General features: G+C 49.3%; 2 protein-coding genes across 17 annotated transcripts in view; one reads left to right on the top strand and one right to left on the bottom strand.

Annotated features, from left to right (window-relative positions):
* Positions 1-3,028, top strand: part of Fbrsl1 (fibrosin like 1) — a 69,631-nt gene extending 66,603 nt beyond the window's left edge. For all 16 annotated transcript variants that reach the window (XM_055606376.1, XM_055606374.1, XM_055606381.1 and 13 more), the window contains one exon: positions 947-3,028. In XM_055606376.1, the coding sequence (XP_055462351.1) occupies positions 947-1,790 (844 nt within the window). In that variant the 3' untranslated portion in view covers positions 1,791-3,028. The remainder of the gene's footprint in view (positions 1-946) is intronic.
* On the bottom strand, positions 1,815-12,833 carry Lrcol1 (leucine rich colipase like 1). Its single transcript, XM_055605933.1, has 8 exons — positions 12,778-12,833; positions 12,174-12,281; positions 10,977-11,102; positions 10,659-10,784; positions 10,423-10,545; positions 4,863-4,987; positions 3,163-3,394; positions 1,815-1,919 (listed from the first exon to the last, which is right to left on the bottom strand). Exons 2-8 carry the CDS (start codon positions 12,267-12,269, stop codon positions 1,815-1,817), a joined length of 933 nt encoding a protein of 310 aa, XP_055461908.1. The 5' UTR covers positions 12,270-12,281; positions 12,778-12,833.
* Positions 12,834-22,767: the final 9,934 nt, after the last annotated feature.

Raw genomic sequence — 22,767 nt, 5'->3', positions numbered from 1 at the left:
AAATCCTCCTGGGGCAGTAGTATACGTGCCTGACTCTGTTGTCAGATCCTAATACCACTAAGGTAAGGGTTGAAAAAAGCTTACGGGGTGTAAAGGTGTAAAGCAGGTGCGCTGCTCTGTGTATGAGGTGAAGGCATAGATAGATCACCAGTACCAGAACTTAGGGTGGCCTCAGGCCTACACCCATGCTGCAGCCCACTGCCAGCACTGAGGACACTGAAGGTGGAAGGGCCACCGGGGGCAAAATCTAGGCTGATCCATGCAGGTCCTGCAGCAGGCACGACCCTCCTTAGGGTGCTAAGGTCCCTGGTCAGGCCCTGGGGCTCTCTTCTGCCCCCATGCCCATGGTTCAGCATCGTCTGATGTGTAGCGAGAGCAGTTGGTCCTTGTGACAGACTCAGGTGAGAAGTCCTGAGCCACTCCTGACTTCCCCATGCCATGAGCAAATGTGGCTTGCAGGCACAGCTGGGGACCCCGCCAGAAAAGGGTGGGCGAGGAGGACTGTTTTCAGGGCCCTCTCCTGGCCCGGTGATGACAGTGGATCCCTGCCACAGGTCCCTCAAGGGCCCCAGGGTAAGTTGCCCAGGCTAGCTTTGACTGAGTCCTGTCTCAGCCTCTCCTTAGCTGGACTAGAGGCCTGTACTTTCAGGTTGGCGCTGCGTGCTTAGGTTTTGAGCAGGGAATTCCAGAGTTGGGGCAGCCGCGCTTCTTTACTGCCCACTCCATGTGGGAGGACCCCTCCCCCCAGTAGTTCGTCCTGCTGCATCCACCCAGGGCAGTACCCAGCCAATAACCAGCTGTCACCAGTGTGCTCACAGCTGGGGTGCTTCTAACACTGGCTAAGCCCAGAAGCCCTGGGTTCAAAGAGGCTCCACACAGCAGGAAACTTGAGGTCACAAGAACTTGACAGCTGCTATAGCTGATGGCTTTATCCTGTTGTTCCCAGGGACGTCCTGGAGAAGACGCGCCTCTTGAGCCACGGCCCTGCCGCAGCACCAGTGGGCCATCCCATCAGCAACCTCCTGCCGCGGGGCCCCGGAGAGCTTGGCCGTCCTGGGGTCCTCGCAGAGCGTGAGGCCGAGACTCGCGTCAAGGAGAGCCACTCACCCGGCAAAGAGGACGGCGCCAAGCTGGCTGCCCGACCGCCATCGCCCTACTGCAAGGCAGCCCTCGGCGACTGCCTGCGACTGGCAGGCCTGCTAGGTCGGGAGACGGGGAAGCAGACGCCTGAGCGGCCCCAGGGCGACGTAAAGGTCAAGCAGGAACGCAGGGAAGACGAGATACCGGAACTCACCGGCGTCGGCGTGCACTCCACAACTGCAAACCTGGGCCTGGGCACCTCGGGCTTCGTGTGGGATCCGCCGTGCGACACCTACCAGGGCTTGGAACTGCCGCGCCGCCCCTTCCCTGCCCCGACGCCCGCCACGGGCCCCGCTCCCTTTGAACTCTGTGAGCGCGCCTACCGGGACCGCGAGCCCCACGCCTACAGCCCCGAGCGCCTGCGGGAGGTGCGCCGGGAGGAGTTGGAGCGCGCCCGCGGGCCCGACCCGGACGCTGCCCTGCTGCCGGCCATGCACTACCCGCGCCTGGCCTCCGGCGCGCTGCACGGCGCGCTCCTGGCCCGGACCCCGCCGGCAGCCGCCGCGCTCGGCGCGCCTCCGCCCCTGGTGGCCGCCGGCGGGGTCCCCACGCCACCCGCGCGCCCCAGGACCACGCCGCTGGCGCTGGGGCCTGGCGAGGCGCGCGACTACTCGCCGGCGTGCAACCCGCCCGAGGTGGAGGCGCGGTAGTCCCGGCGGAACGAACTGACTCACTTAAATTCCTGGCACCTGAGCACAGTTCCCGGGGTCCGGGAGCAGCGCGGCCTGTACCACGCTGCAGCCTGCATAGTGGAGGACTTTTCGCTTTCCTGGGGGTGACTTCATTTTCCGAGCTTGCGATTAGGTCACTGGGAAAAATTTAGCTTTGTACCTTTCCCCACACACAAGTGACAAACATTTTTAATGGTTTTGTATTTTTCTTAATTTTATGCTCTAACGACATTTTAAAGAACCAAAAAAAAAAAGAAAAAAAAGGAATTTTTAGTTGGGATTTGCAGTTTCACTTCTCAGATCCCATTTGAGCCCCAGGGTTTGTTATTTATGGAAAGAAATGGTCTTTCTGTCCAGCGCACTGTGAGGCTCTGCACTCAGGCCCGGCTCTGGCCTTCCCTTGGTACTTAGAACCGAAGTTACAGATATATATTAAAATAATATTAATAATAATGTACAAAACTTTGGGTTTTCTGCCTTATTCTATTATGCATAGGTGTAAGCGGATTTCTTTGGTTTGTTTTTTAGGAAAAAATGTAAATATTCTGTTGATATAATTATAAAACTTATTAAATTCTTAACATGGACAGTCAGTCTTTAACAAGTCTCTAGAACCCCCTCTGGTTATTTGTGTATGTGGTCACAAAACCCCACTCGGGCTGTCAGTTGTGAACACACTCAGCTGTTTAACTGCAGCAACTATCCTTCAACTATGCAAGCCTCGGAGGCAGGACAGGATGTTTAGGGGGAGAAGGTATCTGAGCTTCCTATCAGAGTGGGTGGACCTCCCTGAGAGCCACACTTTTGGGGTCTGCTTAGACTTACAGTGGGCTTTGGGGCTGGCTGGCTCCAGTCGTAATGACAAACCGGAGCTGTGTAAGCCAGACAGTCCTACAAGCTCCGGTCTAAAGTTGGTTACAAGAAAAAGGTTAGTTCTCTTCATCTGTCTGGGTGTCGCCTCCCCTCCACCACCACTAAGCCTCTCACCCCTCCTCTGGCTTTGGTTTCCCATTCATGCCCTCTCAAGCTCCCCCATGTTTTGTCAGCTTGTCCTTTTTGGTTCCCTGACCTGCTTTTGTGCTGAGTCAACATTCAGCACCACTCTCTGCTGTGTTCAGTTCCTTCCAGCTCAATGTTTCCACTGTAGACGGTTTCCACTAAAGTCGGTTTTCATGTCAATCAGCACAGAGATAAATATAGCCTTGATTTGGATGAAATCTGGTCCAGTGTCTTGTGTGGCTCTGAGGCAGGTAACTCCCTGCCTGCATTCCTCCTGGGCAATGATGGGCTTCCGAGTACCTCAGGGACATCCTGAGACAATGCGTGGTTGGCATTAGCCCTTGCTGCTTACCTCTCCCTTGGTTTCCCTTGGGGCTGTGCTTTCCTGGCACTTCTGCAGCACCCCCTCTCTGTCTGCATGGAACTCATCCCCAGGTGACCCATGGAGCCTAACCACACTGGCCATGGCAGCCCTTAGTTCCAGAGTCTGCCGCTTCCCGCACGGAGCCTGCCCTTCGACTTCCCGCTCGCGGTCTCGAGGTTCATAGGAACATGTTAACACATGGGGCTGGATTTGACCCTGACTGTTTAGCGCCACACAGATCAGGTTAACCCTTCGTCCAGTAAAGGAAAACGTAGAATGCCTAAGGTCAGAGGTGGCCAGCGGTCTCCTTCCACCTTTGCGCAGGGGAGCGCCACCTGCCCATACAGATGAAGCTCAGGACATGCCCGAACACCCGATGGTTTGGTGTCACCATGTCCTGCCTGGGTTGGGAAGTGGAGTGTTAATCAGGCTGAGTGGCAGGCCTGGGCGATAGGACACCAATGGCAAAACAAAGTAATATTCCACCAAAGTCAAACTTGGGGAACCAGTGAGTGTTTGGGGCTTACTTACAGAACACAGGTGACCCTGAAAGCAGCCGCAAAATCACCAGAAAATCTCAACCCAACAAGAACGAGAACCCAGAACAACAATTTAGAGCTACGAAGGACTTGCCCTGTAATCCCCCCAGCCTTTTTACTCCAGCACTTCCCTGAAACACTAGGCCAGGTTCAGCTAGGGCAGAGTAACATACAGGTGACCAACAGGAGCACCTGTATGAGGGAGCACCTAGAATTGAAGATCAGTGACCCTCCTGCCTCCCTCCTTCTGTGAGGAAATGTCAGACCTTGGAGGGCTCTTGAAGAGAGTTATGGCTGCAGAGATCATGGGTCTTAGTGGCCTACAACCACACGGCCCCTGGACCCCCAGAGTGAAGGCACCATGAGCACAGTGGTGCTATGGATGGGGAGCAGAGGGGAAGGTTCGCTGCTCCCATGACAGTCGTGATGTACATGAGTCTTTCAGCCATCTGCCTCCTCCCAGGGCACCCTGGATTAAATAGGCTTTACCTCCCCCTCCTTATCTTTTGTTTTTTGTTTTTTGAGACTGGGCCTGTGTAGACCAGGCTGGCCTCAAACTCACAAAGATTCATCTGCCTTCCTCATCTGCATCATTAGAGCGATTCCAATATCTGGGCATCAAGATATTTTGTTGCCAGATGTGATCACACATACCTTTAACCCCAGAAGAGGCAGAGGAAGGTGGATTTCTATGAGAACCTAGCATACATAGCATGTTCCAGGACAGCCAGGGCTACACAGTGACAGCTGGCTTTTTTTTTTTTTTTTTTTTTTTTTTTTTAAGGACTTTGTTTTTTACATCCTCTGCCAGACCTGGCTGGGGTGGAATTGGAGGCCGCTCATAGGGCCCTGTTCAAATGCCACAGGACTGCTGGGGCCTTGCAGAACCACTTCAGGAAGCCACAGGACTCACCATTTGGGATGGACAGAAGGTCAAGGGTGTCCTTTGACTAAGACCATCCATTGTCTAAGGGGTTCATGTGGATGAGTCCTGAATTGACAGCCAAGGGACACAGTGCCTTAAGCCCTGGGCAAGGGAGGAGTGGCTCCAAGCTCACACAAGGTCCTCAGAGGTCCTTACCTGGTACTGGCACCTCGTTAGTGTTGTGTTGGCCAAGCAGGGCATTCCTGCCTGGAGAGGAGTGTTACCTTTGAGGGCGATGGTCCTGGATAGGCATGATTCGTGACACCTCCTGCTGTTGGGCATCCCTTTGAGACTCTGGGTCCAGTGAGGGTTGTTGCAATGAGGACACAACACATCCTGTCACCACGACCTGGGACAAAGAGTACAGCAGGAGAAACATGGAAACAGAACTGGCCATCGGACTCCACAGCTACCTGTGCCGTGTGACCTGCCTCCAGCCGGCCTCCAGCCACCAACCTCAGCAGCTCTCAGGCACCAGCTCCTGTGAAGACAAAGGAGCCACGGGGCTGGAGTAGGACAACATGAGATGTCCCTGGGAGGGGACAGACCTTATGGTGGATGCAGTGGGCAGCAGAAGAGGCAAAAGAACCCTGATGGAAACTGCAGTCTGTATGAAGCAGCTGATGCTGGGGTAGAAACTTGCCCTCTTGGACGTGGAGGCGTGAGCTTTGTCCACACTCCTCCAGCTGACTCCCCAAGTCTGATGGGCCTCTGGAGTGGACCACCAGCTCCCCTTACCTGTAAGAGGCTATCAAGGCTGAGTACCTGCTGCCCTTCAGCAGCTCTTGCCTCCAGCCTTCTGCCTCATTGTACCTGGTAAACTCGCACGCTCTTTTTCAGTTTGTGCAGTTCATGGCTGCCTGGGGCGTTTCCTCACTCATCTAAGTAGATTTTTTCATCCCCAGTTCCACCTTCACAGCAAACTCTAAACTTCTAGCGAGAGGGACCTTTGGTTGCCTCCAAGGCAGCCCTGCCTTTTTGCAGCGTGGGCTCCAGCAGTAACCCCAGAGGACAAGCCAGTGGCCCCGCTAAGCTGAGGTCTGGGATGATAACTGTAGAAGTCAGTCTTTCCTGACATGAATAAAACATGCTCTAAGCAGCAGCCACCCCCCGTTTCCCACCACATTATTAAAGCCATAAAGCACTTCTGAGCTGTAATTGCTCTGGACAGGCTCTCCAGGGATCAGCACACCCAGCCTGATGTATCTCCTTTCCTTAGACCAGGCTTCTGTCTCGATAGCTCTGGGAATCACCTCCCCAGCCAACCTTCACCACGACCTCTGACTCTAGATAGTCAATGCTTGTGGCGACTTTGTTTTCAGAGGCTTCCCGCCTGGGGTTCCGCAGAGCTTGTGTTTGTTTTGCAATCCACTTGACTTAAGCTGAAGCTATTCAGTAGGAAAAACAAGTGTTACAGAGCAGGTCGTCACAGAGAAGTCTGGGTACAGGAGGAGTCTGCTCTACCATTGCCTGTGTTTTATTGTCTCTAAATCAGGTAAACAACTCCTGCCCAGGCTTTCCTGCCGATGTATTTCTGCTCTGCCAAGGTCATATTGCCATCTGGTGGCCTTCTTTGAAACAGCAAAAGGGTTTTGAAATGGCTAGCATTCACTATAGGTAATTTCTAAAGAAAACACCATCTTGCTTGCCTCCTGTGTCTTTTTCACTCTCAGGCACTGTGTGCCCTGTGACCTTGCTTTAAAATAAAAAAAAAAAAAAACTAATTTACAAAACCAGGCATTAACCATAAAACTGACCCACAGTTAGGCTGTCCTGCCCTAAAAAGGACTCCGTCCTCAGATGATTTCTGCCTGCAGTCAGCACCAGAATCCTAGCCTGTTGACAGACTCTTCTTCGTACTGTCCCTGACTGATTGTTATGTGAAAATCCATAAAGACCTGGAAAGTGATTAAGGCTACATACAGTTGGCTTCCCGTTCAGGTTGCTGGCATTCCCAGCAAAGCCTGCTTTTTTTCCTTAACATTTATCTCTGGGGCACAGGTTTGTTGTCTTGAGAAGGGTCTCATGTATCCAAAGCTGGCTTCAAACTTATGTACCCCAGGCTGGCCTTTGAGTGTCCTCACCTGTCACTTTGCATTTACGTATTTTGGCTATGCTGGCAGCCAGCAAGGCCTAGTGATCCTGTCTCTGCTCCCCACAGCATTGGGGTTACAGAAATACACCAGCCTTCACCTGGCTCTTTCACACAGACACACACACACAGAGACACGCACAGACAGACACACACAAGATGTATTAGAGTGGCTTACAGGCTGTGGTCCAAATAGTTCAACAAATGCGTCTACCAACAGAAGGTCCAAGAATCCAGTAATTGTTCACTCCACAAGGCTGGATGCCTCAGCTGGCCAGTTTATGCCCATAGAAGTAGGCTCTAATGCCAGTGAAGGAATGGACTTGCCAGTAAGAGCGAGAGCAAGCAAGCAAAGAGAGAGAGAAGGCTTCCTTCTTTCACGTCCTTTATACAGGTGGCCAGCAGAAGGTGTGGTCCAGATTAAAGGTGGATCCTCCCACCTCAAAGATCTGGATTAGAACTGGGTCTTCCCTCCTCAAATGATTTAATTAAGAAAACTATCTCTCAGCTGGGTATGATGGTGCTCACCTTTAACCCCAGCACTTGGGAGGGGAGGCAGGAGCAGGGGGGGGTCTCTTTGAATCCAAGGTCAGCCTGGTCTACGGAGCTTGTTCCAGGACAGCCAGGGCCAGGGCTGCTTGCTACACACACAAACCCTATCTTGAAAAAAAGTGAGAGAGAGAGAGAGAGAGAGAGAGCAGTCTCTCACAGGTGTGCCTAGTCACTTGGGTTTTAATTGATTCCAGATGTAGTCAAGTTAACACCCAAGAATAGTCATCAATCATGGAGGCTGGAGAGAGGATATGAGCACTGACTGCTCTTCTAGAATGGACCTGGGTTCAATTCCCAGCACCCACATGGCAGCTTACAACTCTCTGTAACCCTAAGATCTGACACTCTTACATCTACATGCAGGCAAAACAGCAATGCACATAAATTTTTATATATATTTAAGAAAATCATTTTAAAAAAGAATAGTCATCACAGAGTTCTTATGGTTGTATAAGCAATCTTAACCACTGAGTCCCCAGTTATATATCTTGAGAAACATCCATTGGGGAGTGAAGTTACCTCAGTCTTCAGTGGAGAGATTCAGCTGCTTTTTTTGTCTCTTAGAAGACATCACAAAATGCTATTTTATTTAGTCTGCATTTATTTAATTGGGAGGAAGGCATGCCTTTCCCCCTCCTCTGTGTGTGTGTGTGTGTGTGTGTGTGTGTGTGAGAGAGAGAGAGAGAGAGAGAGAGAGAGAAGATGGCAATCTGTGGATCCCAGAGATAGAACTTAGTAAGTTATTAGCCTTGGCAGAAAGTGCCTTTACTCACTGAGCCATCTTTGTTGGCCCAAAATTGATATTTTGTAAGTATAATTAAAGATGATGGCAAAGCCAAAAAGTTAGAAATAAAATGTCCTAGGAATGTCATCAGTTATTAAAAATTGCATATTACCATTTTGAACTCACACATTTAGAATTCTCATATAGTTGATGTAATAAATATTTTAGTATTGCCAGGTGCTGGTGGTATACAACTTTAATCCCAGAACTCAGGCAGATCTCCGTGTTTGAGGCCAGCCCGGTCTACAGAGTGAGTTCCAGGACTTCCAGGACTTCCAGAACTTCCAGGACTTCCAGGACTACACAGAGAAACCTTGTCTCAAAAATAAAACAAAACAACACACACACACAACTTTAGTATTAAGCTAGTTAACCAAAAATTGTCTTCTTTTGTGGTGCTGGGGTTTGAACTTACAGCTTTGTACAGACCAGGCTGGGCCACATCCTGTCCTTGAATCCTTTTCTGAAAGGACACCAACATCTCACACCCTCTGGTGATCTCAACCACAGCCTTGTTCATATTATCACCCCCACAGGAGGTGCCTCAGCGGTGAGCAGAAAGCATCAGAGATGGTCACAGGACACTTATGAACAGACAGTGCAGGAAGAACAGAAACTGGGGTATTTTCCCTGAAATACCCAGCAGCCAAAGCGAAGCATGGCAGAGTTCCCTGGCATTGGGCATGAGAGGTCTGGGAAAATATAAAGCAGCTGTTGGACTCAGAAACCAAACGAAACTGAAGGACCCTTTTCCATAGATAGGGCTCATCAAGGAGAGAGGAAGACAAAGTGGAGGTTAATGGGCACAGAAGCAGCTCAGCATGGGCCGGTATGGGCCACAAAGGTGAACCTGGGTCAAAGTTGGAGGACAAGGGAGACCTTAGCAGCTAACCCTGGAGAGGCCACCAAAGAAAAGCAGCCTACATGGAAACAGGTCTGCCACTGTGGGAAGTCCAGTGTGACCTTCCCCAGCCCCTGGCGCCCGGACCAGCTTGTGATACAGTATGGCGGTAGGCGATTTGGTCCAGGCAAACTTTCCCTTTGGGATCGCCAACTTATACTTATCTCCAGCGACAAGACACATGACCACAGCGTTGTCATGGAGACGGCTGCGGGCTGGTGGGGCTGGTGTAGTGGCCACCCTGAACGATCCGCACCAGCCTGACTCCGCAGAGCCAGCACCATTCCAGAGCTGAGCAGATCCAGGTGCGTCTTCAGGGATTTTACAGATTTTCATGCTTTTGTTATTAGGGAAAACAAAACAAAACATGGACTGGACAAGGTTCTTCTGCATCAGTCAGTAGTTTTTATTTGAGCGGCAATGCTATGATTTGTCCTCAGATGCTTCATGCTGCGGGAGTTCATATCAACGACAAGCTGACAAGCTCTAATTCCTGTCGAGCTTCAGAAGCCTAATAAGGGAACAGTGGATGTGAGCAAAGCACTTTCTGCTCTCTGAGGGCCAGTTGTAGTTCTGCATTGCACAAATCCATGTTCATTCACTAAAAGTAAAGATGAGAGAGAGAGAAATCAGATGTGCTTGACTCTAAGCACTAACCACAGCACCCTTGCCCAGGGCTCAGCCACTATGGATGGGACTGCCTGACTCCTTCCCTCACTTAAACTGTTCCTTGAGGTCAGTTGTCCCAAGTGGGACAAGGCAAGCTAAAGCAAACCTCACAGGCTGGGCTCTCCTGGCAGGGCCATATATTCTTAACCTTAGGAGCACACCACATGGTATCATGATGTCTAACAACAAAATATGTACTTAACCCCACATAGCACCCATGGCATACACTGCCCATGCACACAGTCAGGCTCTGATGCCCATGAGCCCCCATTCTCCATGGCCCTTGTTCTGTGAACTTTTGTCCTCTGGTCCTACTAAGGGCCAGCAGAAAGTAAAGGAGATGGGAAGGAGAGAAGTTGGGAGACCCTTTCTGCCTGGCAGCTGTAATGGTCCCTTTACTTGGTAGACACCACAGACAGACAGACAGACACACACACACACACACACACACACACACACACACACACACACACATATACAGACACACATTCCGATAGGGCTAAAGAGTCTGCTCCAGCTCCTGGTAGCTTCAATACCAGCTTCCTGGCTTGCAAGTTTCTGGTCCCTCCAGGTAGGATCAACAGGCCTTTATGATGGTGCCCTGCACCTTCATACCCAGGAGACTCAGTGCCTGGTTCAGGAGACCCACAGTCTGCTTCAGTTGTCTCCTCTGCTTTATCAACTGCATATGAACACTAACTGCGCCCTCTGTTGGTGGGATTTGGTTTCACGCACAACCCCCACCACAGCAGTTTCAGTAGGTGGGGGTTAAGGTGGGCCACTCACCACTGGCAGGCAGAGAGCTAGGAGCCCAGTTCGCTTTGTACAGTGGGAAGGGCTGGTCTCTCTCAGTGGGAGGCAGCACAGGCTCCAGCACTCTGAGTGGGTTTGGCATAAGTCTCCCTCCGGCTGGAGAGATGGTCAGATGTCATCTAGCCCCAGGAAGGCCCCTGGTCCCCTCCTCTCAGCAGGGACCCAGCCCCATGGGGTGGCCTTCACCTGCTCCCTTGCTCCATGCTCACCTTGCGCCATGACACACACTGCAAGAAGATGGACTTCGCTGAGCAGAACCTGTCTGAGCTGTAGCTAGTCCTGACACAGCAGTTGTTCTGGCATTCTGAGTGCTCTTCACAGGGGTGCCCATTCGGCTGTGAGGGAGCAGGGAACCAGCACTCTCTGCTGTCAGAGACCCCTTTCCTTCTACCACCCCTGGGGACCTCCCCTCTCCCTTCCCAGAACCCCCTTCCTCTAGCTCATCCAAAAGAAGGTAGAAGTGGGGCCAGAAAGTGTCGCCTGCTGGTTTCTTTCCCTCCCTAGGTGTCACTGAGGGCCCCAGTCACCTTCTTCCAGGGCACACATTGCAAGAACATGGTATGGGGGGTGCAGAATTTCTGTGGGTCCAAGCTGTTGGTGACACAGCAGTCGCTCCGACACTCAGAGTTCTGTTCACACTGCTCTCCGATCCCCTGAAACAGCCGGATTCTGTTTACCTGCTCCAGGGCGGTTCTGCAAACCCAGCTCCCAGGAGGCATTGCCTCCACCCACTCTGGCATCCTTGTATTAACCTGTCTTCCGCTCAAGACACGTAGTCTGACCTGGGAAAGGGGGAAGACAGAGAGGAGCAAAGGTAGAAGGCCTTAGGGAAAGACGAGGAATGGGGAAGAGAGTGGAAGAGTGTCTGAGCCTGGCGGTGATGGTGCACGCCTCTAATCCCAACAGAGGCAGGTGGATCTCACTACAGAGTGAGTTCCCGGAAAGCCAGGGCTACAGAGAAAGCCGGGGGGCGGAGGGGGGAGCCAAAAAAGAAAAAAAAACAGAGAGAGAGAGGTATCTGTTGTAAGCCAGGTTCAAAGGTCAGCTGGGATGAAGAAGATAAGTAGTAGAGCAATAGAGCATGGGCAGAAAGGACCACAGACAAATCCTGCACGGTCTGGCTCACCACCTGTGATGCCAGAGACAATCGCTCTTCCAGGGCCACACAGCTGACCAGGAACTAGAAAAGGAAAATGGGGGATTTCCGCCCAGGGAGTCTTTTGTCTTCCTTTAAAAAAAAAAAAAAAAAAGCCAGCATATTGGCCGTGGGTGAAAGGCAGGGTAACTGTGAACTAGACTACAGCTGGAGGTGAGTGAAGAGACACACAGGCCACACAGGAGAGAAGGCAGCGGAGAGGGGAGTCCCGGATCAGCAAGACATCGCACTGGGTGATTTGGGGTGTGTGCAGTCAACTGGGGATGTCACATTGCACAGAAGGGGGTCATGGGAGACCCTAGGAGAGTCCTCGTACCCAGCCTCTGCAACATTATCCCAATCTGCTATCTCCTCCGGGCTTCACTGTGAGATGGGGTTGCACGAGGGTTAGGGGCATCAGCGGGATACAGATCCTCCATCATTGTACACGGTCTGCGTCCTCAAGGCCCTCCTCACTGGACCTAGGCCTGCCCAGATGATCCAGGCCCCTGTCACCTCTGCTCCATTGAGGCCCTGGCTTCTCCACCCTGCCATAGGCATGCAGTGGGAGGGCATGACCTGAGCTCACCTTGTAGGCTAAAGTCACCTTTGTCCTCCTACTCTGGAACATGGGCACAGCCCAGAGCAGCAGCAGCAGCAGCGTTGTCCACACCATGACAGACATCACACATTGGTCCTGCCAAGGTTTCATGAAGTAGACCCTGCCCTTAGCATACAGCAAAATATCCCCTTCCCTCCCCAGTACTTTCTCTTATAAAATGGCTTTCTAAAATAATGAACTTTATTTTTATGAGCAGATTTGGATTTACAGGGTAAAAAAAATGCACATTAATGCCTGGGACTGATCGCCTAGCATATACAGCACCCTGAGTTTGATCCCCAGCAGGGCATAAACATGGCACGACTACATTCCCAGTATTGGGAAGTAGAGGCATGATGATCAGGATTATTTTTTAGCCATACAGTAACTCTGAGGCCAGCTTGGACTATGGGAGACTCTTTCTCAAAAACAAACAAACAAAATTGTATGCCACACATCTTTAGTTCCACCACTAGGGAGGATCTCTGTGAGTTCCAGACCAACCAGAGTTACATAGTGAGACTCTGCCTCTAACTAAACAGACAAACAAATAAATAAGGGGCTCGATAAATGGCTTCATGATTAAACGTACTTGTTGTTCTTGTAGAGGACCCAGGTTAAATTCCCAGCACCTACGAGGTAGCTCGCAACCGCAACCATTTGTAAATTTAGTTCCAGGGAATCCAACACTCTTTCTTGACCTTCTTGGGTACCGGCACACATATGGTGCACACACTTGGATTCTGGCATGTGTACATAGAATAAAAACAAATAAGCATAACTCCCAGCTGAGTGTGGTGGTGCACACCTGAGTGCTGGGAGGCAGAGGCAGGCGGATCTCTGTGAGTTCAAGACCAGCCTGGTCTACAAAGCGAGTCCAGGATAGTCAAGGCTACACAGAGAAACCCTGTCTCAAATAAATAAATAGATAGATAGATAGATAGATAAATACTCCCCCAAATTGTGATAAAAATAGATTATTAGTTTGTACATATATATTAGTTCTTACTTTCTTCCTCTTTTTCTCTTTAGTAATATGTCATACAAGTGGGGGATGGGGTGGTTTTCCCAATGAACATATAGGAACACACGCACTTATTGCCCAAATTCAAGGTTTACACTGGGAAGTCACATGTTTCAGATGTGGACGAATAATAGAATGCTATGTCCACTGCCCACTGTCATACCACACAGAATTGCTGATCCTCTTATCCTCTCCTCTGCCCACCAAGGCAATTGCTGGTTTTTCTCTTTTTCTGTTTATGTAGTTCAGCTTTTTCCAGAAGGCTCAAGCTGGAACCGCAGCCTGTGGCTTTTCACAATGGTTTCTTTCATTTAGGTGAAGGATCCTCTGTGTCTTTTCCTGATTTGATTGCTCGCTTCCTTTTCGTTTGGTTTTGAGACAGGGTTTCTCCCTGGTTGTCCTGGAACTCACTCTGTCAACCAGGCTAGCCTGGAACTCACAGAGATCTGCCTGCCTCTGCCTCTCCAGCGCTGGAATTAAAGGTGTGTGTGAGCGCGACCGCCACCCGGCCAGCTCACTTTCTTTTAACACTTAATGGAAGCTTGACTTTGTCTTTAAATATTTTATTTGTTTGTTTAGTGTGTGTACACCTGTGGGCAGATGGCAAAGATCAACCTTGGTTCTTAGGACATGATCAAACTTGTTTCTTGAGACAGGATGTCTCACTGAAACCTGGGTGTCTCTGTCTGCCCAGCACTGAGAGTGATAATCAAACTGGGCTTTTTCTTTCTTTCTTTTTTTTTTTTTTTTTTTTTGAGACAGGGTCTTTCTGTGTAGCCCTGGCTGTCCTAAACTTGCTCTGTAGACCAGGCTGGCCTCAACCTCAGAGATCTGCCTGCCTCTGCCTTCCAAGTGCTGGGACTAGCCAGTACTATACCACCCACACTGGGCGTTTCTATACGTGTTCTAGGGACGGAACACAGGTCCTCATGCTTGTATCTCACTTTACTGATGAGGTTGCGTCTCCAGCTTGACTCTGGACCCTTAAACATGCCTTCCTCCCACTGAAGCCAGTTCCACATGGATTAGACTATCTGTGACAGGCAAAACCAGGAAGGAGAGAGGCCAAACAAAGGGGTGTAAAAACAGAAGAGTGTGACCTCGGCCCCTTTTTTGCCTTCACATGGTTGCCGGGAGCGTCATAGCTCTGTCCTCCAATACAAGCATCTGCTACAGAAGTCTCTCCTGAACTGTTCCTGCCTAGCCCTTTCTTGTCGTGGGCCATGATCCCTGTTCCTTTGTGTTTTTATTTTGGTGTGCCCTAAACCTTGAATGACATGCCGTGGATGGCCTGGATTCCTTTCTAAGAACACTGTCTATTCCTCTCAAGCAGCAGTTAAAGGACTTGGCCTCGTCCAAGTCTGACCCTGTGTGTTTGGCGTAAGTAGGGAACTGTTAAGTGCAAAGGTTACCAGGTGTTCTGGCAGAGTCTGAGTACAGAATTTTGGGACTTTGGGACATGTCTTCTCCCCTTCCCTGCCCCTCTCACATAGGCCTTGAGAAGTGTAACCTGCGGCAGCCCTGCTCTGTCCACAAGCAGCACTTCCCTCTTCACCTCTGAGTCTTCAGGGCCACTTTTCAGTACTCGTGGAGTTATCACTGCTATCTGTGAGGGCTGTTCTCATGCCAGAGGCTGCTCTGAGTTAACCAAGCATGGTGTACTCATGGGACATGCCTGAGAACATCTTTCCTCTCTTCCTAATGATGTGGGCAGAATGGAATGATTTTACCCTCATTACAATCTAACTGGAGAAGAGCAAATACCTCCAGTCTGCTTACTTGCAATATTATACTATGAACATTCAGGAAGAGCTTCCCTGAGGGTCTCACCTTGTGCTCAGGCCAGAGACAGCCCCCTTAAACAGTGTTTGTGAGCAACCAGGTTCCTGGTCCCATATACCATGACAGCATGGTGTCTGTCTCAGCCCTTTTGAGTGTTTGGTAGGTGGCTGCTTATGGAAGGACCAAACTGGGTTCCATTTCTCTCTCAGGCTACATTCTCAAAGGACGAGTGCCACAGCAAACCATGTTCTGTTTAGTTCCCTGGATCTTGATCTCAGCATAGACAGCACCTATGTAGATCCAGAACACCTTCCATGCCTGAGGAAACCCTGTTGTGGAGCTGGAGCCAGCCTTCCCCATGCTTCATGTTCTGTGGCTCAGAGCTGTTGGGAGGGTCCTGGGACCTCTGACTCCAACACAGAAAAGGCTCTCCAAACACTACAGAGCAGCAGTGCAGAAGCTCCAAAGCCCTGATGTGACCAAGCACAGCCCATATACTCCAACAAGCAAGTGCTTAAAATTGTTCCTCATGCTCTGTCACCCCTAAACTGACCCTCAGCCCAATCCCCATCTTACCCGGACTGCCTCCTGCCTTTACACATATTCTAAAATCTTACAGTTTTTACTTCATCTTCTCCAGGTATGCCAGCCTTGGGGGCTAAGGTGACTACACATAGCCAGCCTTGGGGCCCAGGACAGGACACAACACTATCTGGCCTCCAATCTACAACCTCAGCTTCCAGGGACGTTGAGGACATCTCTCTTGTGAAGCTGGGTGTGTTGGTTAGTTTTTGTCAATTTGATACAAATCAGAGACACATGACAAGGAGGAGCCCGGACTGAGGAATTGCCGCCATCAGTTCGGCCTTCATGCATATCTATTGGGTATTGTCTTGATTGACAATTGATGTGGGAAGTGCCAGCCCTGGCATGGTGGTCCTGATTATGAGCTGGGGAAGGAAGAGCAAGCCAGTAAGAACCCTCCTTTTGTGATCTCTGCTTAAGCTGCTGCCTCTAGGTTCCTGTTTAAATTCCTGCCCTGACTTCCCTCAGTGATGGACTGTGATGTGGAAGTATAAACCCTTTGTTTCCAGGTTGATATCAGTTGCTATTTTGTCATAGAAGCTGAGGGCAAACTAGAACACAAGTTCCTGATTCATGCTCCACCTAAGCCTCTGGTTTTCAGAAGATTTCCAGTGATGTCTTGTTTGTTTTCTTCTGTTCTTCATGTGTTGCAAAGTTAGCTCTCTCTCTCTCTCTCTCTCTCTCTCTCTCTCTCTCTCTCTCTGTGTGTGTGTGTGTGTGTGTGTGTGTGTTACTTCCCAGACTGCTTGGAAGCACAAGCAAGAAATCCTGCTGGAAGGAAAGGTTGAAGCTACGAAGCTCAGATATGGTTCTCTAGCTAGCATCCCCCATTATGCTGCTTGTTCTGGATTGGCCTTGATGGGGTGCTGGGACTACAGAATGGCAGACCTGAGCCTAGGAACAGGCACAGATTGGAGCATCAGAAGGAGAGACTGCTGGGAATTTTCCCAGCACAATTAGGCTGGCCCAGAGGCATTCGCTCCACTATTGTTGATTCCTAAATTAGGGACAGGAAGAGAGACTGGAGACAGTGGGAAGCAGGAGGAGAGGGTGGAGGAAGCATAGGGACACTGGTTTCCTCTAGCACTCTGTCCCATGCCACGCCAAGAGTGGCATTTTTACTGAGCACCTGCTGTGTGAATTGTATAAAATCTACTTTACCCTAAGGGTATCTGAAAATCACCTTTCTGCCCACCAACTAACTCCCTGAGAATGAAGTCAACCAGTGAAGTTTCCTCATCAATCAGCAGAACACATGAGTTTTGGGTTCCATAATGTCAGAGATACAGGTCTACAATAAGCCACAGATCACTGCACTGGAACATTTTCTTCAAGAGTCTGGTTCATTGGTTTTGGAAGAGAGCATCACAGTCTGAAGGCCGAGTTCTATTTTGATCCACATTAAAAAAAGAAAGAGGAGGAAAAAAAGAAAAGGAAAAGAGGAGATGAAGGAGAAAGAAAAAAAAGGAAGAAAAAAAAAAGACCCAGTGAAAGAAAGGCTTAGTAAAGGACTGACCATTTCCTCTTCTAAAATCCACTTTTGAAAGAGCACATCACTTTGTTTTGTGTGTGACAGAAGTTTGAAATGCTTCCCCTAAGAAGAAAAAAAAAAAAATCCCAGCAGGTCAAGTGTACCTGTTCTTATTTGTGAGCCTTTCATCACTTGCTTTCATCAGCCTCATGGTTTTGCATGCTATCCAACCCTAAGTCACTTTTTGCTCCAATAAACTCTGCCATGTTTATTTAAGGTTCTCTCTTTTTGGGAGTGGGCATTGAAACAGAGACTCTCTATGTAGACCAGGCTGTCCTCAAACTCACAGAGATCCCCTGCCTCTGCCTACCTGAGTGCTGGAACTAAAGGTGTACGCCACAGGGCCTAGCTTCAAGGTTCTCTTTTGGTACGAGGTTACCAAGTATGTTCCCATTGGACCCCAAGGAAGGCTTTTCATTTTTTGGCTCGGAATAACAGGAATTTATTCTCTGACAGTTCTGGATCCAGAAGTTCATATGCAATCAAGGTATCAGCAGTTCCTTCCAGAAACTCGGGGGTCGGGGTGGCTTTTCTACTGTTCAGTCTTACAGCTGTGGCTTATAATCAGCATCCTGAGGTCTTATCATTTTAGTGGTAGTCCCCCTGTCAAAAGTACTCAAAGATGGGCCAGACATGGAGGCACATACCTTTAATCCTAGCACTCAGGAGGCAGAGGCAGATGGACTTCAAGGCTAGCCTGGTCTACATAGGGAGATCCAGGACAGCCATGGCTACATAGTGCTACTCTATCTCAAAAACAAAAAACAAAAACCTCAAAGACCCTCCAAAAAACACTGGCACTTATTTGGAATGGACAGCATTGTACCAGGAATACATGTGTCCAAGTAAACTGTGGATATATTCCTGGAGGTTCAAGGGCTTGGAAATTTATTTCATTGATTTTTTTTTAAATTAAGTATGTGGAGGTAAAAGGATAATTTTTGTGAAGTCAGTTCTCTCTTTCCACTATATGGGTTACAGGAATCCTAAGTGCCCACAAATACTTCTATTGAGTTACCTTTCCAGCCATCTGTGGAAGATTTTAAAGACAAAATTGAGGAGTATTATATTAGACATGTTGAAACAATTATTTTTTTCTCCCCTGCCTCCCTGAAACAATAACTTGTTTGGTTGGTTGGTTGGTTGAGACAGGTTCTCACTGTGCAGCTCTGGCTAGCCTGGAATTCACTATGTAGACCAGGCTAGCCTTGAACTCAGAGATATGATTGCCTGCCCAATACTAGGATTAAAGAGCACCACCATTTCCCAGCTCTGGAGCTACATCTTTGACAACACGACTAACCTTCCTCAATGGTTCAGCTGGTGGTCCTGGCAGAGGCTTCTGAGATGGCTGCCATCACAACCTCCTGGCTTTATCTTGTTAGGGTTCACAGAGTAACTACTGTCTGATTCCACAGTGTTTCATATTTGGTACCGAGAAACAAAACATACAGGTCCAGCCTGTGGGTAAAAACAGACCTGTGGGGCTGGAGAGATAGCTCAACAGTAAAGGGTAATTGTTGCTTTTGCATAGGACCCAAGTTTGGTTCCCAGCACCCACATCAGGCAGTTCTTCTGGGCCTCTTGGATACCTGTACTCATATAAACATACACACATGGAGTCACATATACACAATCAAAAATAAAATAAACATTTTGAAAAAAACAACAGTGCTGTGAGCAATCACAAGGACCTGAATTAAATCCCCAGATTCATGTAAAAAAAAGCCAGATGTGGGGGTAGTGGAATGGCTCAGCAGGTATAGGCTCTTGCCTACAAGTCTTATGATCTGAGTTTGATCCCCAGGACCCAAATGGTGGGGAGAGAAAACCGGTTCCCACACATTGTCCTCCGATGTCCACACAAGCTGCTCCACATGTATGCACACCAAATAAAATGTAATAAAAAAGGGGTGTTGGAGCTACGGCTCAGCGGTTAAGAGCACTTGCTGCTCTTTCAGAAGACATGAGTTCATTTCCCAGCACCCACATGATGGTTCACAACCATCTGTTACTTCAGCTACACTGTTACTTCATGCCCACTCTGCCCTCTGCAGACAACAGGCATACACATGGTACACATGCAGTTAAAATACACACACATATTTAAAATAATGAAATATAAATAGAGCCAGGTGCAGTTGTAGGCTTTTGTAATACCAGCACCGGGGAGGATCGTTGGTGGCTGCTGGCCAGCCAGAGCAGCCTAACTGACGAGTGCTAGGCTGATGACTGTATTTAAAGCAGCAGAAGATACATACAAGGTTGTTCTCTAACTTCTGCAGGCATGCATACACATGAACACACACCACACACACACCACACACACACACACACACACACACACACACACAAATACATACAAATAAACAGCAACAACAAAACACAGAGCTGTGACCACAGTCTGAGGAACCCAGGAGGAGCCAACCATAGCCTTCCACCATCTACTCCAGAAGGTTGAACCTCCATCAGATCTCAGCTTCTATGTTTTTAAAGATTTTTTTTTTCATTTTTGTTTTTATATGTGTTTGTTTTGACTGCATTTAGGTGTGCACGTGTACTGCATTCCTGCCTGATACAGAGAGAGCATGGGATCTCCTAAAACTGGAGCTACGGATGATTGTGAACCACCATGTGGGCGCTGGGTACTAACCCTGGGTTCTCTACAGCAGCAGTCAGTGCTCTTATCTGCTGAGCCAGTCTCCAGCCCAAGCGCCCATGGTTTTCATTTACTCTCACTCTCCCAATTCAAGACCATTTGTACTTCTTGTTAGGAATGGCAGACACCTCCACATCTCCCATGCTGACCCCTGGCCCCTGCCTTCTCCTGTTCCCAGTCACTGCCTGCTGTCGAGTCTGCCAGCCACAGGAGCGGGGCTGACTGCTGGCTGTGATCTTAGTCCAAGTTCCAGATAGAATCCTGTTTTGAGTGCTTCAAGTGAAGCAGTTGTAGAAAGGTGGAAAGGACCGGAGACCACTCTTGTTTCCTTCATAGCAAGTCAAGGGTCCCAGATGCCCCTTGCCACTAGGTATTTGGCGCACGGAGCATTTCCCCAGTCAAGACAGCAGAGCCACAGCTATTGTACAAATTCGGCAAGTGTTCTTTCCGTGTAGCCTAATAGGCTTCTTATGTTATAAATTGAGCCATAACCTGAACACTTTTGAATTTCAAACTCACTATGTTCTTTTTTTGTGCTTGTAACAAGGAAGAGATTTTTGTTTCAACCCTTCTTATAAGTCCCAACAAGTTCACAGGCCCAGTTCCCAAGAACACTCTGTTACCTCCCATGAGAAGCCCGGTGTAAAAGGACATAATTCACCAGGGTTCACCACACTAATCACACAGGACTACTGATAAAAGGAAAAATGAATGTGGTCTATACATACATACCACAACATAGGAAAGCCTTGAGGACGCCATGTTAAATAAGCCAGCTAGTCACAGAGGCCAAATAATGTTGTACTCCATTTACATGAGCGCCCTGGAGTTGCCAACTCCATGGAGACAGACGGTAGAGTGGTGTCAGGGTCTAGACAGCCACTGTTTGATGAGAAAATATGCTCTGTGGGGGGTGGAGGGCTTTGTGGTGACTCTTGAGATAAGGCTATGCCTACTCCATATTATATTATTCACATTATATGAAACAGGGTTTTTAGGCCTGCATTGTCCCAGAAGAAGCTGTTTCACAATTAACTTTTCACTGTTTTGAGGGAAAAGGGATGACTGCAGCCAATAGGTAGACCCAGAAACTATACTGTTTCCTGTTTCCTTGTCAGGTACCAGGACAGGCAAATATGACTTATTCCAGGGAGTAAAAAGGTGGTTTTGGGGACTGCTGAATACCCAGTGGCCCTACCTCCTTGCTTCAGATCCTCTTGCTCCTCTGTGAGACCAGCCAAACTGCAGTTTCTAGCACAGATTAAGTAGAGGTTTACAAATTAGCCAAGGAAACAGCCCTCTAATCTCTGAGCTGTAACTTCACTCTCTGCTTCCTGCTTCCTGTCCCGCCCTCAGCATAGGACCTCTAAGCTTGGACTTGCCCCCCACCACCGTTTCCCTGCCTTTTGCTTCCGTTCCAAGTCAGGACTAACCATTAAGAGCCCAACACAGCCAGTGTAGGACACTGGCCCATTGTGGGCCACCCACCCCTCCCCAGGACAACAATTCCTTAGGCACCTAGAGTCTCCGCTTCCCGGCTCCACTTTATACTGTCGGGTGCTCATGTCCGGTGCTGACTCCACCTCTGAATAATAGTCTCAGTTTGTTCTCATTTACTCAGTGCTTCTGCCATGTGTGGGCTGTTCATCCACTTGAGATTTTTGCTTTTGTGTGGGGGCGGGGTGGGGGATGGGGACTGAACCCAAGGGCTCACAAACATTAGGCAAGTGCCCCACCCTTGAGCTATCCTGAGGTATATATAGCTCCAGAACTCCCTGTTACCTCTTTAGGGTCAGGTACTTACAATTAATTCTCCTGTCTCAGACTTCCAAGTGGTGAGATTACGTTTTTTGCATCACCATGATCAGGCTTAGGCAAATTAAATCAGGGTTTAGCTAAAAAAGGAGGACTCACAAATCATGGCACCAAGATCAGTGGAGGTCCTTGGTGGAAAACAGGAGGGATATAATCATCATCTTGGTGATTTCAGGCGGGAGGTCCTGTCTGGAAGGGATCTGGGCAATCTGCAATCTGAGATGGGCTTAGACCCAACCTTTTGTTACAAAATATTCTCTAAAATTATGCGTTCAGTTTTTTTTTTCTCTATATTTGATTGCCTTTGCTACCTAGGCACTGGTCAGGTTTAATCAAATAGTTCAAATATGCACGTTTCCCCAACAGTATGTGGGTGGATATTGGAGACACGATAAAGCCAGGTGTAAGTTGTATTTCACAGAAAAACTCATGGAGACATGACGACTACTGTGACGTAGAGCTTAGGAGGGGGAACAGGAACAGCTGCTTCATGGGGAGGGGCTTCATTTTGGGGTGGAGAACGTGGGGTTTTGTTTGTTTTGTTGTTGCTGTTGTCCAGTGAAGGGAACCGCACAACATTCAGCATGGACTACACTCACTGGACCGTTTACATGCTAAATGCATCTTATTTCCATAAAAGAAGACAGCTTAAAATCATCTCTCTGTGACCTACTAAGATGTTCGGTATTTGCTTCAAATATCCTGGGCGCAGGAGAGTCACCTAATCAGGTTCCAGGAAACAATTTTGGTTTGCAAGAGTGGAGTGGAAAATGGAATTTACACCGCAATGCCGGGCTGTTCCGTGCAGGAATGAGGGTTGGAGCTTTGCGCCCTTGTGCGTCTGTTGTGAGGAACCTGGGGTACCGTGAGCCCGCCGCGGGGGTCCTGTCCTGAGCCTCAAGTGTGGAGCAGACAAGAGAAGGGCAGCTCTCTCCCAGTGCTCTCGAGGCGCCCACCCCAGGCTGGCCTGGCCTCTCCGCCCTCCTTGTTACCAAGCCGGCGCTGCGACCCACCAACCACCAGGCTGCGCTCTGAGCCGGCCGTACCTGCAGCCTTCAGGGAGACCTGTATTTACAAGTCCATCAGCTTAGAAAAGGGACTAGACTACCACTGTCACAATGGGCGGGGAGCGAGGCCACACCCCCAGCCTGCTCAGGAGAGCTGCGGGTGTGAGGCGCCCCTGCCG

The sequence above is a fragment of the Psammomys obesus genome, unplaced genomic scaffold (assembly GCF_907164565.1).
Source record: "Psammomys obesus unplaced genomic scaffold, mPsaObe1.curated_primary_1811, whole genome shotgun sequence".
Lineage (NCBI taxonomy): Eukaryota > Metazoa > Chordata > Mammalia > Rodentia > Muridae > Psammomys > Psammomys obesus.
The sequence above is the reverse complement of the archived record's forward strand: the minus strand, read 5'-3'. Positions and strand labels throughout refer to the sequence as shown.

What these genes read in the sequence shown, in the direction of transcription:
- Lrcol1 (XM_055605933.1), bottom strand. Translation starts at nt 12,269, where the DNA reads ATGTCTGTCATGGTGTGGACAACGCTGCTGCTGCTGCTGCTCTGGGCT. An exon ending in AGGTGACTTTAGCCTACAAG is followed by an intron (nt 11,103 to 12,173) that starts GTGAGCTCAGGT and finishes CGGCTGTTTCAG; the next exon opens with GGGATCGGAGAGCAGTGTGA. An exon ending in AATGTGTGCCCTGGAAGAAG is followed by an intron (nt 10,785 to 10,976) that starts GTGACTGGGGCC and finishes GCTCCCTCACAG; the next exon opens with CCGAATGGGCACCCCTGTGA.